This window comes from Chiloscyllium punctatum, chromosome 38 (genome assembly GCF_047496795.1).
Source record: "Chiloscyllium punctatum isolate Juve2018m chromosome 38, sChiPun1.3, whole genome shotgun sequence".
Taxonomy (NCBI): Eukaryota; Metazoa; Chordata; class Chondrichthyes; order Orectolobiformes; family Hemiscylliidae; genus Chiloscyllium; species Chiloscyllium punctatum.
The window spans coordinates 13,063,465-13,081,418 of NC_092776.1; the positions used below are offsets into that span (position 1 = coordinate 13,063,465).

General features: G+C 44.2%; 1 protein-coding gene across 1 annotated transcript in view; it reads right to left on the reverse strand.

Moving 5' to 3' along the window:
* Window positions 1-17,705, reverse strand: part of pi4k2a (phosphatidylinositol 4-kinase type 2 alpha) — a 40,065-nt gene extending 22,360 nt beyond the window's left edge. The window contains exons 1-3 of the mRNA XM_072557192.1: window positions 17,222-17,705; window positions 1,654-1,854; window positions 259-390 (exon numbers count right to left, since the gene is read on the reverse strand). Coding sequence (XP_072413293.1) covers window positions 259-390; window positions 1,654-1,854; window positions 17,222-17,638 — 750 coding nt within the window. The 5' untranslated portion in view covers window positions 17,639-17,705. The remainder of the gene's footprint in view (window positions 1-258; window positions 391-1,653; window positions 1,855-17,221) is intronic.
* Window positions 17,706-17,954: the final 249 nt, after the last annotated feature.

Consider the following 17,954-nt stretch of genomic DNA (forward strand, 5'->3'; position numbering starts at 1 on the left):
TGTAGGTTATAAAATCTTTTTAAAGGAGGAACAGAGAGGTGGAGAATTTTAGGAAAGGAATTTCAGACCTTATGGTGCAAGCAGCTGAATATAATCTACATTGTATCATTAATGTAGAAAAATATCCCAAGCTACCTTAAGTATTAATAATGCTACAGGAGGAGACATCAGGACAAGTGAGCACAGACCAAGGTTTGGGGTGGGGTGATGAGGTCAGAAAGGGATTTAAAAACAATGACATTAATTAGTATCTAGTACCTTAGGAGGTAAACCAATCCTGTGAAACCGCTGCCCAACTTTTGGCACTTTCTCAAGAGCCAGTTTCTTCCCTCTGGATTTCACCCGATCAATTGCACTGTAGTTAAAAGTCTCACTTGCCAAATAGACCACCTATAGAGAGAATCACAGAGTTAAGAAAAAATGCAGCCTTCACTCTCAGTGCAGCTCAATACATTTTAGCACAGTTCTCAGTCCTATTTTTGGGAATGCCCTACATTAATTGCAAACTTTGAATGATCAGAATATGGTGATACTACTTTGCTGAGTGTCAAGTCTCCTTCCACCTGGAATAAAGTAAAGTTGCACCTTTGGAGAGTTTGAGAGGTGGGAATATTAAACTAATTGTTACAGAGTAAATCAATTGCACATTGTTGCTGCTTTGTCCCACCCCTGTTCGAGTCAGGCAGGGTTCTGCGTATAACCCACCCAGCCACAGCACTCATCATGTTGGAATTGTATAATATTCAACTTCCTTTTCTTTAGCAGAAACAAAATTACCCGGAAATGCAAGGAAAAACCCCAAAATGCACAAACACTTACAATCACATCCTTAAATAGTCAAAACAGACACCCCAATCTAAAGGAGCAAAATTAAAAAAGGCACTGATTACTCTTGAACCTTATGTTTTAATCTTGAAGGGAGGGAGGAAGAAGAAGAAATTTGGAAAGCCATTTCTGGAGAACAGGATCTACATGACTGAAAATATACCTGGTGTTGAGGTAAATAAAATGAAACAAATTGGAGCAAAAGAGCTTGTACACTTCAAAATATCTCCCCTGTTTTAAAGGGATGAGTGAAACCATCCCCACTGAACTACAGTTACTTGCCCAACAGTTTGTCTTCCTGTTGGAAATTATTTTGAAATGCTATTATGCAACAGAGGCAGGACCAAAACTATCTCACCACAGGGAAATGATAGACAAAACAAAATGATCCACAAAACAAAAGTCAGCAATATAATATGATTGATCATGGCTTTTTAACAACCAGATACAGCTAGGGCATCTGACAACACAACACAAAAGCAATCAACCTGAGCCACAGGTACTGACCTTCTACAAAGCAGCATCAAGCTCATCTGCTTGGTCTATTCAGTGGCTCATCCTGATAGCTGTGGGGCATCTAAAATGTAGAGACCAGCACTGCTCAAGGTTCCATACTTATCAGGTGGTGAGAGACCAGGGAGAGAGAAGTTAATTTGATCTCAAGTGGTTGCATGTAGCTTTCTGAGCAAGGATAGGACCAGGTGTTGTGCAATTAAAGACTCAGACAGTCACTGGAGTGCTGCCCACAGCTGTGGAGTCGTGTCACAGGCATAGGTCCAAGCTTTGGGGAGAGGGAAAGGATTTCAAGCATGGAGTCCAGCATCCTACCTTAGTCCTTGGTACTATGTTAAGTCCCAGTTTCTGGTCCACCAGACTGGCCCCAGCCTCTGAGAGATAGCCCTGATTAAGAACGAGACAGTCTCTGCCAAAGCAGCACGGACAGCATAGTTTCTGTAGCCACTTGGTCCATTTAGGGTTCAGGTGACCATATGGTTCTTCATTTTTCGGTTTAAAAACACCTATAAATTTCTAGACAGATGTAAAGAAAGAATAAGTCTTTTGACTCTCATCAATATTTGAACAGTTTTAAACAAGTCAAAAAGCAAACCTTTAGATCAAAGTGACTCAGTGTGTTAGTTTTGATGAGTTACACGCAGATTAACTAGTGTTACAATCCCAGGAGAAATCAATATTAAATTTCTAGGGAATGACTCAAGGGATCACAACAAAATTTTACATTTTAAGCCTATTATAACAACATGTCAAAACCAACATTATCTAAACATTATTCAGTAGCCAATTTGATTTAAACTACAGGACAGAAATTTCCCATTTATACAGATTTAAACCTGAGAGACTTGGAAACTAAGATGCTACATCACAATCATTTTTGGCATCAACTATGGGTGTGAACACATTTTTCCCAGTGAGTTGATCAGCCTCCCTCAACCTCAACTCCATAGCAACTAAGTCACCCAATCTGACTGTTGACCAGGATTCACATGAACCCTTACTACACCATTTTACCTTAATTAAATCTTGTGGAATAGTCACAGTGAACTCTTGGCAGAGAGATTGCCACGTTCAAAACTATAGCCATTGCTGACATAAAACATATGTCGATAAATTTTATATTAGAGCTCTTGTGATGCAGTGATAATGTTCCTACCTCCGGGCCAGGATTCAAGTCCCACCTGCGCCAGGGGCATGGAATAACATCTCTCAACATGTTAATAAAAAAAATGATTTGTCCATACCTAAGATCAAACTTCATATTTTGTAACAGGGTTAGCAGATTAAAATTTCCTTCAGCATTGCCCCAGCATGCTTCAATTCTATCAGGAAAGAAAAAGACTCAGATACCATTCTGAACTAGCCACTCTCCTGGCCTCAGGATTGCTAATTCAGCAATCAATTATGTACACACGTGGAATGTAGATCCTTATGGTCAAATTGAAATGAGCAAGAGTTATTGATCCCAATTAGGGTTAGATTTCTGCTCAGAAGTCAGGGTATCATCCAAGGTAAAGTGCCTGCTTTACAAACATGAGCTTATTACATTCACATTAAGGAATCAACTCTCACGCACAGGCAAATCTCATCACCAATATGTCGATACACAAGTCTCAAACCAGCAATGTGGTGTTGAAACAAACTCAGCTTCTCTTCATTATTTCAATGAAGTACAGATCACAAGTTATACTGATGACTCAGTTATTCCTAAACTATACCACAATTAAATTATACCAGTATTTTCTCCAAATCCCTAATTGAATTTCAGATGTGGGTCAACAATCAGTGAAAAATTCAACATGTGACAGCTCGAGCCAATACTTCTTATTCTGTCACTGTTCAGCTGAAATTGGTATGTTGGCTTTTATATCAAGAGCATCAGTGAGGTCCTTTCTCAATTAGTGTCGAAAAGAGTGCTGCTGGAAAAGCACAGCAGGTCAGGGAGCATCTGAGGAACAGGTTAACCCCTTCATCAGGAACGTGGGGGGAAATGGGTTGAGAGATAAATAGGAGGGTAGGGGTGGGGAGGAGTGGGGAAGGTAGCTGGGAAGACGATAGGTAGATGCAGGTGGAGGGTGATGGTGATATATTGGAACGAAGGGGGGAGCAGATAGGTGGGAATGAAGATAGACAGGTAAGACAAGAGGGAGCAGAGTTGGAGGGCTGGATCTGGGATGAGGTTGGGGAGGAGAGATAACTGTCCATCTATCTTCTCACCTATCACCACCCCATCTGCATCTACCTATCGCCTTCCCAGCTACCTTCACTCCACCTCACCCTATTTATCTCTCAGCCCCCCTCCCTCCCCCACATTCCTGATGATGGGCTTAGGCCCGAAACACTGACTCTCCTGCTCCTCTGGATGCTGCCTGATGTGCTGTGCTTTTCCAGCATCACACTTTTCAACTGATTTCTCTAGCACCAGCAATCCTCACTGCTATCTTTCTCAATTAGATTCAAGGTCAGTGCAGCAGTGAGGAAAAAAAGACTTTCATCATGTTTCCCATGACCATTGGACCTCTCCCAAAATACTTAACAGTCACTGAAGTTTTTCTTTGAAGTGCAGTCTCTGCTGAAATGTATGAAAAGTCGCAGCCAATTTGCATGCAGCAAGCTCCCTCAAGCAGCAATGTAATAGTGATCCTACAATCTGTTTCTGTGATGTTGATTGAAGAATAAGTATTGACCAGGCCCAGGGAGAACTCCGCTGGTCCTCTTCACTTGATAGCATGGATTTTTGCATACTTCCTCATTCCCTAGCAGACAGGGTTTCAGATGAATGCCTCATCCAAACCAGCTAGAGGTCTTGCTCACATGCATTTAATCACATCTTTGCCAGACTACATGTGTACCTACTTGTTTGTAAGCTGACATACATAACTGATAAGCCCCACTATTTTGTTAAAGTGAACATATCACTAAACTAATCTGCTTTGATAACCTCTAAGATAACTCAGCACAAGTCTTGGCTCCTTGTGCAATCAGCTATAATTCATTGGTGGTGTAAAATCTGAAGCATACAGATTCAAGAACAAGACCCAAAGCTACAAATGTCTTAAAAAAAGACTTTTCTGATCTGTTCAATTGTGCTACATTAATCTACTGTACCGAGTGTAAAACATATTAAGTCAATTTAGATCTGAGCATAGAATCTGGCTTGGCTTTGATATCTCTCAGAGCCAAATAGTGTCTCTCCGACCAGCTACTGAAAGGAAGAAAGTGCTCGTTTACCATCTTAAGAGGTTTTAGTAATCAGTTAATCACCCTCACTTAAAATATTCTCACTATTACAAAAGGTTATTTGAAAGCAGCCATGTACACAGGCTGAGCACATAAAGCATATCTCGATAATACTGTACCTCAGATAGGGCTCAGGAAGTTTCCAGGGAATGAAGCCAAAATTCCAGCTGCCATCCAGAAACAGCACACTGGACTCTTTAAATGGGCTCTCATTTCGACAATAATCTTTTAAGTTCATCCCTTGCCAAAATGTGATTCTGCAACGTGTTTCAGACGAAACATTAAACAGAGGACCCATGTGCCCTCTCCAGTCAACATTAAAGATCATGCAGCCACTATTTTGATGGGTACTGGAGTTCTTCCTGATATTCAAGTAAATGCTGATCGTTCAACCAAAATCTGAGATGAGCCAGTTCATCATCACATTGTTGTTTATAGGATTGTGTCGTGCACAAACTGGATGTCATGCTCCCCACAAGAAAACTAAGGCAACAAAAATTGCACAGGAAATTCACCTGCATTGGAACATCCTAGGAAAAACTCCATATGATTATCAATACAGAAAAAATGTTATGTAGAGTAGAAATCAACACAATTAAAAAGGAAGCCTCTCAACAGCCAAGTGCCTTTGGTAATACTATCCATCAGTTTCACAACTTGAAACCAAATTGGTCTTTGCTATTAAAACAAAAGGCAAAGTGTCATAGTCTTCAGGGCAGTACAATACCATGACTAAACAAGTTACACAAGGATGACATAGTAAGTCCGTAAAGCTGAAGATGCTGTTATCACTGTTCTCTATTTAAACTTATTTCACATTATAAAATGTGAATGCCAGTATTTAAAGGTTAAGTATGGACATGTCAGTAGTGAAACAAAGTGGAAGAGAAAATATATAGCTGCAAGAAGAGCCCAGAATGCAGTACATCTCTGGAGCTGAGGCTTAGTGTGACTCCGAAGCAATGAGGAGCAGGATTCTTTACTTTGGTTTGGATTTAAACTAACATTAACTTGCAGAGTATGTGCAGCAGATGCCAGGGTGGGTTATAATGGGCAGAGATAAGCTTATTGGCCATGTCCACCTGCATAGAATACTACAGCACAGAAAGAGACCATTCAGCCCACCTTATGCTGCTGTAGCAAATTCCATGGCCTCACCCCTATTCTTTGCCCTTATGTTGACAATTTCTTTCCCTTCCAGCAATGATTTAAATCCTTCTTGAAAGTTACTAAATGTACTTCCATAAGTAGAGCAATCTACTGGAGACAGCGTGTTGTAGATTCTCAAAAAATCAAAAATCTGTGTTTTTATAGACATAGAAAATGCCCAAACTGTGACTGCTAGCTAAAGGAGATAAAGAAATCGGAGCAAATGCTTGGCCAAACAGGAGTGTCTCGAGCAAGAGAGGGAGACTGAGAGGTGGTCTTAATTGGGGCATCAAGTGAAGTCAGAGCTGAAATTTTGGGCTTGTGCATTCTAAGCCAGCCATGGAGCTCTGATCAAGGTGTATTCCCTCTATAACAGGTCACCATTGTCTCAGTTCTCACTGAGGTGTCGCAATAATTTTCAAGCCTCAAAATGGGGGTCACAGTGGGAAGAGGTTTGGGAAGTACTGGTTTAAAGGGAGCATGCTAGACTGTGGGGTTCTTGAAATACTAATTGTAGGACTTTGGGGTGTGTGGTAGGAGGGGGGAGGGAAGGGGGAGAGGGAGGAAGTGGGGGAAGAGGGAGAGAAAAGAAGCCATAGTCAGAATTCTACTAAAGGAGGAAGGGATATGAAGGACAGAGTTAGGATGCAAATATTCCACAAGAGATTTAAACATGAAGGCAGAAACGTTAAATTCCAAGTTTCAGTGATCGGCAGTCAATGTAGGTCAGTAAGGGAAAGGATGACAGAGTTGCAATCAGATAACTACAAAATGCCTCCCCTCTTAAGAAGTCAAAGAACTAAATTCCTACCTCATTTGACAACAGCCAACCAAACAGTACACATCAACTGATGCATCAGATGAACACTAATTCTACTATTCAAAATTTAATTCAGAGATATTTATTTTGGGAACTGGAAAAGAACACTTGGATAGATACACATCCCATCATATCACATGTTTTCTTATCGTCGAAAGAAATTTTGTCCAGATTCAAACAATATGTTGCACAATCCTTCTCCTGGTGCTTTACTTCACAGCTCTATTATCAACATGTGCCCAATTTTATAACTTGCTCTTAATTTGCCTCCTAGTTTTTGTTTGGAGCCAGCCCTGCAGAGTTTAAGCTGGCTTTTCACAAACTGAAGCCAAGAGTAGATAAAAATCTAAGGAACTCTGGATGCTGCAAATCAGAAACAGAAACTGCTGCAAAAACTGAGCATGTCTGGCAGCATCCAAGGAAAGAAACCAGAGTTAATGTTTCAGATTGAACAACCCTTCCTCGGTTCTGATGATTCTTCTTGGTACAAAAACTGAAATCGTGGAATGGCTCAGGAGGTCTGACAGTATCTGTGGGGAGAAATCAGAGTTAAAGTTTTGGGTCAAGTGATCCTTCCTCAGTTCTGAAGAACAGCAAGTTGAGAGAAAAGAAATCAGTGCAGAGGCTGTGATTTTGAGCTTAGTTCCAGTGAAATGTCAACCACTTCCCACTGAGAAATTTCATCTTGAAGTTACCTATTAGGTAATGAAGTATTAAAAGTTTGAATTCTGGCTCTGTCCAAAAGACACTTAGCAACTGAACAATGGAATCATTGGCCTTAATGAGTCACGACCATATTACACAGCAGCCAATTGGCCTAGGAATACAACGAATTGAAACAGCCTCACAGTATAATAAATTGCATGGCTGCCCATCACTGCTGCATTGGATGCAAATTAGAGATGCTGTTGGGCTGCAAAGAGGTTCCACTGGATACTCCCTTAGCACTACCACATGCTCACCAGTACCCGATTGTCACCTTGATATAATATTGGAGGAATGCAACAAGTGTCATTTACATAGCAGCTCTAAGAGTTGCAATGGACCCTTGTGGAGAAAAAAAAAGTCAAACTAGCGGACAGAGTTTGTATTTAATAAAAAGGGAGCCTTCCATTAAAGGCAGATGAGACATTTCCAAGGTTCACCAGCATGTGGAACTTTCCGTGCCCAAGAGCTGTGCAGGCAGATTCTTGACTGACAAAAATTTTTTTTGAGGGTAGCTAGGAATGAAGAGTTGAGATCACAATCAGGTCAGCAACGACTTTATTAACTGGCAACACAAGATGGAGGGCCAAATGGCCTACTCCTGATTAGAGTGCCACATTAACAGTGTTTTTCTCCCTCTACAGATACTGCCAGACTTGCTGAGTTTTTGCAGCACCTTTTGTTGTTATATCAGCAAAAAAAAAAGGAAAGGAAGACTGTATATAGTTTAACTGGGACAGATTATAACAAAAAGGAGACAGCTTTTTAAGACAAGCTGAGACCAAAGAGGGAACATAGGAAGGAAAGAAAAAGGTGGGCGTTCAGAATTACAGTAAGGAAGAATCTCCGATCTGAACCCAAAGTAAGACAAACTGCAAAAACAGATGATCAGCTGACTGTCAGAAAGCATGGAGGACAGAAGGGACATGGATTTTAATAGATAGCCACACAGGAAGAGAAAAAGGGCTGGGTAATATATTTGCTTTTCAGCATACTCCTGGAATAACGAGGTTCGACAGAGGAAAACACAGCCCGTGTGGTCCAGCAAACCTGACTGTGAACAGAAAAAAATTCCCATCAACCCAGGTCATAAAGGAACAGCAACTGCACAAAATGCATGGGTTTTGAAGTAGCAAAACCACAGGCAGAACAGCAAGACTGGAAAGAATGACCAACAGGGGAAAACCATTTTAGAATCATGAACTTCACTGAAAAACATTCACTTGACAATCCACACAGTTGAATAATCCAATAGAGTAAATTCATCACCATAACCTTTAATCCAAATACTTACTAGCCCCAATATTTTGAGGATAGGATCTGGATTTGGTGCAACAAATAAAGTCAATTCATTGAGTATTTTCAAAAGGAAATTGGACCAATATTTGAAAAGATATGCAGAGCCACAGTGTAAAGGCAGACAATAGTACTGAATATCTAGCTCGATACTGTAATAAGGCCAGTTCGTGTCTCTTGGGGCACACAGGCACATCACCAAGCACTAGCAGGAACTTGCCCAACCTTTCCTTGTCCCCACACAGTTCCTTCCAAACCAAGGTGTTGAGGTGAATGGCGGTGCCAGATTAGCTCACTGCTGTCTCAAAGCTGGCCAGTTACTGAAGCTAGGATATTTCTGGATTCATTCTCTACCCCTTAGACAAATCATCAACAATATTCTTTCATGGTTATCAGTGTCCAAGTTGATCAATAAACTATTCAATCACAAATATTTCAGTGAAAGTACTGTGAATCATTCAGTCAGTCGATGGTAATTGCATTTAGATTCAACACCCACAAATTGAAGTGTTTTATAAACCAGGTATGAAACAGCAATCTCAACAAGTTATAGACTATGTCCACAAACCATTTGTGTCTCTCTCTTTAATACAGAAGAAAACCATTCAGAGCATATTTCTGCTGGAATGAGATGCATACAGAAGATCTATAATTTAATAACATCTCCTTGTTCTTCGCCATATCCTTTCATTTTCCTTTCTCTTTTGTCTCAAATCTTGCTAGCTACAGAAGTGAAAGAAAACTAAATCTTCAGTCAGAATAGTGTAACTCTGTATCTTACCTACACAATGAAGAGACCCTAAAAGACTGTCAGATTTTAAATCCTGATAATATTGTAAGGACCCTAATCTAATTAGCAGTACATTATGAAAAATGACAAAGTAAAATATTTTTACACTATTTTTATGGTAGATTGTAAAACCTGTCTCAATTCAGCCCTTCCCTACATGGAAGTTAATTTTATATAGCAGGTTATTAAATACTACATCCACATTTTCCGAATTCTCTATGTAGATATGAATACCAACTTCACTTCGAAGTTAGTTTGTGGCAAATCCAATTTCAGTTCCCAAAATGTTTTTGCCTGAGAATTTCTCCAACCAGTATCTGCATACGTCTGAAACTAAATTGAAAGAATAAAATGAGACGGTACAATGATTCAGCACTGCATTAGCTGATTTAAGTGCCATTACACATAGAAGGAAGTGAGGGAGATGATGAGCTAATGCTCATACCGTCAATCACGGTCTTGTTTTCATGGTAGGTATGATTCCTCCTGATCACAATACTCACAGCTTACTGGTTGACATGGTAAAAAGTCAGCACTATTGTAAATTAAAGTAGCTCTAAGACTTTAGATCACATTGTAAATGTGGCATCGACAAATCAATTTTGTGCAATCAAAATTATGTAACCACTCATGACCGTGACTGATTTAATCCATCCCAAAGTCTATTTTGGGCACGCATCACTTTCATTTAATGAGACATGAGACTCATTAAAAATAAAAATCAGTATGCCTGGAATGCTGCACACTGCAATGCTGAGCTGAGCTAAAGATTCTTCATATCCTCAATATTTACTGGGCACTACACAATAGATCTGAACATTACAGCTAATTCAATTCATCTAGCAACTGGTCTAGAAACTGGGAATGGGGAAAACAGTACAAGTAGTGATCGTGTGAACATTGGGACAAGTGCAGGATTTACTTTGGCTACGATGTCTTCAAGTGTCACAATCTCAGCTTGCACTTAAGGGAAAGTATAAATGAGTTTGAGCCACTTGCCAAAACAGTGCCCTCACACCAATCTGAAAACACAAGCTCATGTCTCTCACCTCTTTCTTCACACAATGGCACTGAAATCACAGCAAATGCAGCCTTAGTGTTACTCTTTACCTACTGTACTTCAGGTTACCCAATCTCCCAGTGCGAATAAGTGCTACAATTCCTAATGAGCAATGACTGTAAAAGATGTATAACAAATAGCAATAACAGGAGTGTGATCTCATCCATGGGTTCTGGATATCAAAATATAAAAGCACAGCTTTTTTAATAGCAAACCTATTTGCAGGAGCTTGCCAAGTGCAAATTACCACATTTCCTACCTTACAACAAAGCAGCTTGAAAGATGCACAAAAGATGCTGTTGAGATGCAAGTGTTTCTTCCTTCAACTCAACTCTGGACCAAAGTCTCCACCCAAACACACAAATTTCCAGCTGGAGTTTACCGAATAATTGTCTGGAGCAGCAAGCCAAGTTCGTTTTGTCAAGATGAACTTTAGTGCCATCTGTAACAATCATGCCCCATTCTGAGACAAGCTGACATACAACATAGGAATTTCCCTGATCTGACATCCTCGACTCTCATAGGGCTATAAGGGGAGCACACGCAGTTTTGGCAACAAATTATTTATTGCACACAGATTCAATACAAAAGTGAAACGTCAGTCTAGCAATCAAGCCAGGAAACTGGGGCTGGGGAAAGACAGCAAGTGAATAAAATGCTACAGACCTAGCCGTGGTTGTGTGACTAGCAGTCAAGTGCAGGATTTCAAATGGTGTGATGTGTCAAGTGTCAACAAACATTGCTTTCTCCCATTTTCCATTTGGAATTTTGGTCCACGTTATAATAAATAGGGGAAGAGGCCAAACTGCACGTAGCAGTCATTTAAAATTGATTTAACTTCCGACCGCTTAAAACTTTTCACCACTTAAGTCCTGGTTTGTCCATTCCTCAACTCTATTTATGCACTTTTAAGCATAGCCCTCAACTCTCAAAAAATTTTCAATCTCAATTTTAGTGCATGCCTACCTCACACAACATCTTTTTTGAGAGTTTCATAGCCCATTATGAAAAGATATACTTCCTGACTTCACTGAGCAGCTTACCTTTCATTTCTAGAAAGGCCCCTTTGACTTGTACACCCTGGAGATTTCCATGAAAAAGATAGGAACAAATTATTTTCAAAACCTCAATCAAATCAGCTCACAACTTTCTAACCTTGAAGGAATATAAATCAAAATTACACAATCTGCCTTCAAATGAATCCTGTAAGCACCAGAAACATTGATGAATCTGCCCTCTCCTTTACCATCAATACCAGTATCTCTGTGATTCAATTACTCCAGATGGGTTTGAACTAAACTTCTGTACAACTGGCACACTGCGTGTGTTCTTCACAATTCAGTCCATTCCAGGTAAAGGCCAACATTCTGTTGGTCTTTTTGCTTCCTTTTAAACTTGTGCATTTACTTTCAGTAATGTCCATGGACACTCCAAACCCATTCCTAGTGAGTGACTGGTAGCTGAGGAACATTAAAGTTTCTCTTAGTTCTATAGTTATGGCCTCAACGCTAGTTTTGTCTATTTCTGACACCCAACTTTGATGTGCTTTGTATGTTCCAAAGTGAAACTGCAACTGTTGCTTTTTACAGCACATCTAGCGTCTGTGATTTTAATTGCTTAAACATACTTAAACAAAGTTTTAGCTCTTAAGAGAAATGAACACATTTTGCACTGAACCAAATATTTTGAATACTTCTTTGTGGATTGCATCAGTGTCAAACTGCAAGTATGCTGTACTTTTGGAGATGCTTTCATGTCCTCAGGATACATTGAGGTACAATTTCTATCCGTTTGTGACTGCTGACTTCAGTTTATTGTAGGTAATTTATTTTAATCCCTTTAGTCTCTGTCACAAAATTAGACTTATAATTTTTCAATCTCCTCCCTCTTAAGGGCAGACTGCAAATTCTGTTTGTACCTCAAGTTGAGATGCGGTCAAATTGAAGTATTTTAAATATTTGCTTATATTCTAAATTGAAACTAAGAGCATGAGAAACTCAGCAGGTCTGACATTGTCTACAGATACTGTTTGAGTCCAACTTTACTTTTTTGAAACATTATTTCCACTTGGGAATTTGGGACAACCAAACCATATAATGGTTATCATTTGTTATTCCCCCTCAATGTTAAGTACTTGCAGTTCAATCATTAGCAATCTCACTAAGTCATACAACACAAAAATAGATCCTTTGCTCCATTCACCCAAACTAAACTAGTCCCACTTGCCTACATTTAGTCTATATCCTTTTAAGCCTTTCCAATTCATGTATCTGCCCAAATGTCTTTGAAATGTTCTTACTGTACTTGCATCCACCACTTCCTCTGGCAGTTCGTTCCACACACAAGCCACTCAAAAGGGACCCAAAGGGCAACTTTTTCTAAATCTTTCTCCTCACCTTAAAAAATGCCCTCTAGTTTTAAACTCCTCTTCCCTAGGGAAAAGATCTTTTCGCCACTCACCTTACCTATGCACCCCAGGATATTATAAACCTCTATGGTCACCCTCCAAACCACCTATGCTCCAATGAAAGTTGTCCCAGCCTATCCATCCTCTCCTTATATCTCAGTCCTGGCAACATTCTTGTAAATCTCTTCTGTATCCTCACCAATTTAATAATATCCTTCCTATAGCAGGTCGACCAGAACTCTACTCAGTACTCCAAAAGATGCCAAACCAACATTCTGAACAATCTCAACACGAGTTAACTCCTACAGTCATTGGTCTGAGCCATGGACATGCTGGTGTCGGACTGGGTGGGCAAAGTTAAAAATCACACATCAGGTTCTAGTCCAACAGGTTTATTTGAAAGTACTAGCTTTCAGACCCAGTTGAAGGAGCAGTGCTCCGAAAGCTAGTACCTTCAAATAAACCTGTTGGACTATAACCTGGTGTTGTGATTTTTAACTCTGAGCAATGATGCCACTTCGAAAGAGCTATATACCTGAATCCCTAGGTTGCACTGTTTGACAACACTCCCCTGGGCCTTACCATTAACTATGCAATTCCTGTCCTTGTTTATTTTTACCAAAATGTAATACTTTGCATTTATCCAAATTAAACCAATCTGCCAATCCTCAGCCCATTTACTCAAATGATCAAGATCCCTCTGTAATCTTAGGATAACCTTCACTGTCTATTACAGGGTATACCACCAATTTTGGTGTCACCTGCAAACTTACTAACAATACCTCCTGAATTCTCATTCAAATAATTCATAAATTACAAACAAAAGTGGACCCAGCGCCAATCACTGCGGAACACCACAAGCCTCCAAGTCCAAAAAAACGCTCCACTCTTAACAAAAAACTCCACCACCACCCTCCATCTCCTAACATCAGGCCAATTTAATATCCAGTCGACAAGCTCACATTAAATTCCATACAATGTAACTTTACTAATTAGTCTACCATGCAGGACCTAGTCGAAGGCTTTACTGAGGTCCATGTAGACAATGTTGATCACTCTGCCCTCATGCTGTGTAAATTGTGTTATTCCCAAATTATGCATTATTCTTTGAATGTTTGTAGCATGGAATTTGAACCTGTTCTGATTACATTTCTTTCAGTAACTAGTATGTTGTAAAAATACAAACTTTGTCAGTACCATTTTTGATATTTTTTCCCCCCAAAGGCACTACCTTCAGAAAGTCTTGCTGAAACCTGCATAACTGTCAAAAGATATTGATTCAATTCAAACACCGACTCCTGTTACATTTCTGCCCAACACACATCTTTATACATCCTCCACAACAGCATTACACACTGGTTCTCGAGACAACCCCAATCCTCTACATAGTATTTTGGTTACAAAAACAGAAATTGCTGGAAAAGCTCAGCAGGTCTGGCAGCATTCATGGACAGGCATCAAAGTTAACATTTCAGGTCAACTGACCCTTCCTCAGAAGAGCTGTCCACAGATGTAGCCAGACCTGCTGAGCTTTTCCCAAAAATTTTGTTTTTGTTTCTGATTTACAGTATCCACAGTTCTTCTAGTTTTCAATAGTGTTTTGGTTGTCTGTTGTCAAAAAAATTCTTTCTAGCTATTGTAATTTTGTCTTGAATCAATAAGCATTGGCCTTTTCAAATCTTTTAAATGCTGCATGTAGTTGTACATGTGACTGCTATCTGGGCAACAAGCAGAGGTGTGTAATTTAGGTCCACTGTCCTGACTCAAGTTACATTAATTGAAAATTAGACAGGCACAGACCAGAGGTTAAATGCACACACATATAGGTGCTAGATTCCATTCCCAAGAGTTCTGTACTATACATAGACATGCAGCAAACCACTTCTGCCCAAAAACACATCTAACTTGAAACATCTATTTCCACACCCATCCCACTTACTTAACTCCACCAATTTATTGCTTCAATTTGCAGTTTGTGAAATTACACAGCAGCAGAGAGGTAGATATTGCCTAAATAAACAGATCAAAGAAGCAAAGACAGAATTGTCAACAGCTCAGGTAACTTAATAACAACACTGACTTAGATTAGCTCCTCTTTATGGCACTCAGGCACAAACATTCTCTTTCTCCGTCTAAACGCTCTGCTCAAGAGTTTTGTTCTAACACTGCCCATCTTTCAGCCCGCAAGGCTTAGAACCCATTATCGATGCACCACATACTCTCAGCTCAATTTATCCATATCCCATAAGGTTCTTGTGGCGCATGGTCATATCTCTACCTCTCAACCAGGAGGCCAAAGTTCAAGTCCCACCTGTTTGACAGGTGTGTAATAACATCTTTGAACAGATGGAATGGAAATTATAATAAGCCTATCAATAGCAAGTCTCGTGCTTATGGCTCACCACTATTCCTTACTACCAAATACAACCATCCCCACATGTCTACACACTGCTCAGGACACTTAGCTTTTCACGCCACCCCTAACTCCTTTGTATCATACCCATCCTTACAAGGCACCTCAGCCCCTGCACCCACCTTCGCTTGGAAAACAAACCTCCAAAAGCCAACATCCTCAGGGTCATCCAGCACCCACAGCCCCTTCCAACTGGGCAGCCAGACCTCTATACACCATCCAAACCCCTCCACCCCCACCCAGTCTCCTGTATCTCAACCACCATGCCTAGTCATCCTGTACAACACCCCCTCTATCGCCCCACTCTTGAACATCCAGATTCCTGCACCACAGCATCCCCATCCCAAGTGGACATCCAGACCACTGTACACCATCCTGACCCGAGAAACACACCCAGTCTCCTGTAACCCATCACACCAACTCCAGTCCGCTGAAGTCCAGCCGAGACACCCGGATCCCAGCCCCTCACTCCCTCCCTCCTGGTCACCCAGACACCAAATCTCCTTTCCTTCCTTCCCTCCCTCCTGGGTCCTGTCCTCCATCCTGGAGAGCCAACCACCTGGCATCCCTCTATATGGAGACCCAAACTCCAGTACCCATTCCCTCCCTCACACCTGGTCACCAACAATCAAAACCCCTGTCCCTCCCAGACTCTGGTCCCCTCCCCGTTCTCCCGTTTCACCCCACCCCTCCCCGTTCTCCCATCCACCCCCTCCTCTGCCCCTCCCCGTTCTCCCGTTTCCCCCCCCCCTCCCCATTCCACCCCGCCCCCTGGTCACCCAGTCTCCCCTCTGTCTCTTCTCTCCCCCCCCCCCGGTCACCCAGTCTCCCCTCTGTTTCCCCCCCCCCCCCGGGTAACCCAGTCCCCCCTCCATCCCCCCCCCCCCCCGGTCACCCAGTCCCCCCTCCATCCCCCCCCCCCCCGGTCACCCAGTCTCCCCTCTGTTCCTCTCCCCCCACCGGTCACCCAGTCCCCCCCCTGTTCCTCTCCCCCCTGTCGCCCCCGGTCACCCAGTCCCCCCTCCATCCCCCCCCCCGGTCACCCAGTCTCCCCTCTGTTCCTCTCCCCCCGCCCCGGTCACCCAGTCCCCCCCCTCTGTCCCCCCCCCCCCCCCCGGTCACCCAGTCCCCCCCCCTCTGTCCCCCCCCCCCCCCCCCCCCGGTCACCCAGTCCCCCCCCTCTGTCCCCCCCCCCCCCCCCCGGTCACCCAGTCTCCCCTCTGTTCCCCCCCCCCCCCCCAGTCACCCAGTCTCCCCTCTGTTTTCCCCCCCCCCAGTCACCCAGTCTCCCCTCTGTTTTCCCCCCCCCCCCCCAGTCACCCAGTCTCCCCTCTGTTCCTCTCCCCCCCCCCCCCCGAGTCACCCTGTCCCCCCCCCGGTCACCCAGTCCCCCCTCCGTTCCCCCCCCCCCCCCCCCGGTCACCCAGTCCCCCCTCCGTTCCCCCTCCATCCCCCCCCCCCGGTCACCCAGTCCCCCTCCATCCCCCCCCGGTCACCCAGTCTCCCCCCTGTTCCTCTCCCCCCCCCCCGGTCACCCAGTCCCCCCCCTGTTCCTCCCCCCCTGTCCCCCCCGGTCACCCAGTCCCCCCTCCATCCCCCCCCCCGTCACCCAGTCCCCCCTCCATCCCCCCCCCCCCCCCCCCGTCACCCAGTCCCCCCTCCATCCCCCCCCCCCCCCGTCACCCAGTCCCCCCTCCATCCCCCCCCCCCCCCCGTCACCCAGTCCCCCCTCCATCCCCCCCCCCCCCAGTCCCCCCTCCATCCCCCCCCCCCCCCCGTCACCCAGTCCCCCCTCTGTTCCTCTCCCCCCCGTCACCCAGTCCCCCCTCTGTTCCTCTCCCCCCCGTCACCCAGTCCCCCCTCTGTTCCTCTCCCCCCCGTCACCCAGTCTCCCCTCTGTTCCTCTCCCCCCCCCCGGTCACCCAGACCCCCCCCGTTCCTCCCCCCCTGTCCCCCCCGGTCACCCAGTCTCCAGTCTCTCTGTCCCTCCTCCCGGGACTCACCCCTGCGGGGTCCGGAATGAAGTAGCTGCCACTCGAGCCCTGGCTGATCCTCTGCGGGTGGATGCCCATCTCCTGCGCCTGCTCGGCCCGCCGCATCACCTCGGCGAATTCGGGCTCCTCGGGGAAGTCGTTGAGGCTGCGGGGGCCCAGCAGCGGCTGGCGCTCGCGGACGGAGCCGGGGGACCCGGGGGGCGAAACGGAGGAGGCCGAGGGGGGAGGGGCGGGGGCGGGGGCGGCGACGGACGAGGAGGCCGGGCCCAGGACCCTCACCCCAGACCCCGGAGTGGGAGCGGGGGCCGGAGCCGCGCAGCGAACCCCGAAACCCGGGGCGGACGCCGGGGGTAAGACCGCGGCGGTGGAGAAGTAGGTGTCCGGCGGAGGCTGCAGCGGTGAGCGGAGCGGGCTGGTCTCGTCCATGGCGCCGTCCCCGCGGCTCGAGCTGCGGCCTAACGGCGGCTCCTGACCGGAAGCGGCTCGCGCAGCCCGCCCTGCCACCTCGCGCGACTTCCGGCCCAATCACAACTTCCGGTCTCCCGGGCCCGCCCCCCCCCTCTCCCGGGCAAGCAAAACACTGCAGCTGCTGGAAACCCGAGATAAAATCCGGAGTTTAAAAAGAAACTGCTTCACTAAAAATAACAGATGGAAGCAAAACACTCCTAATGCTGGAAATATAAAATAATATCTGCTGGGGGGAGGGGGAAAAACACAAAATAAAAGTAAAATACTGCGAATG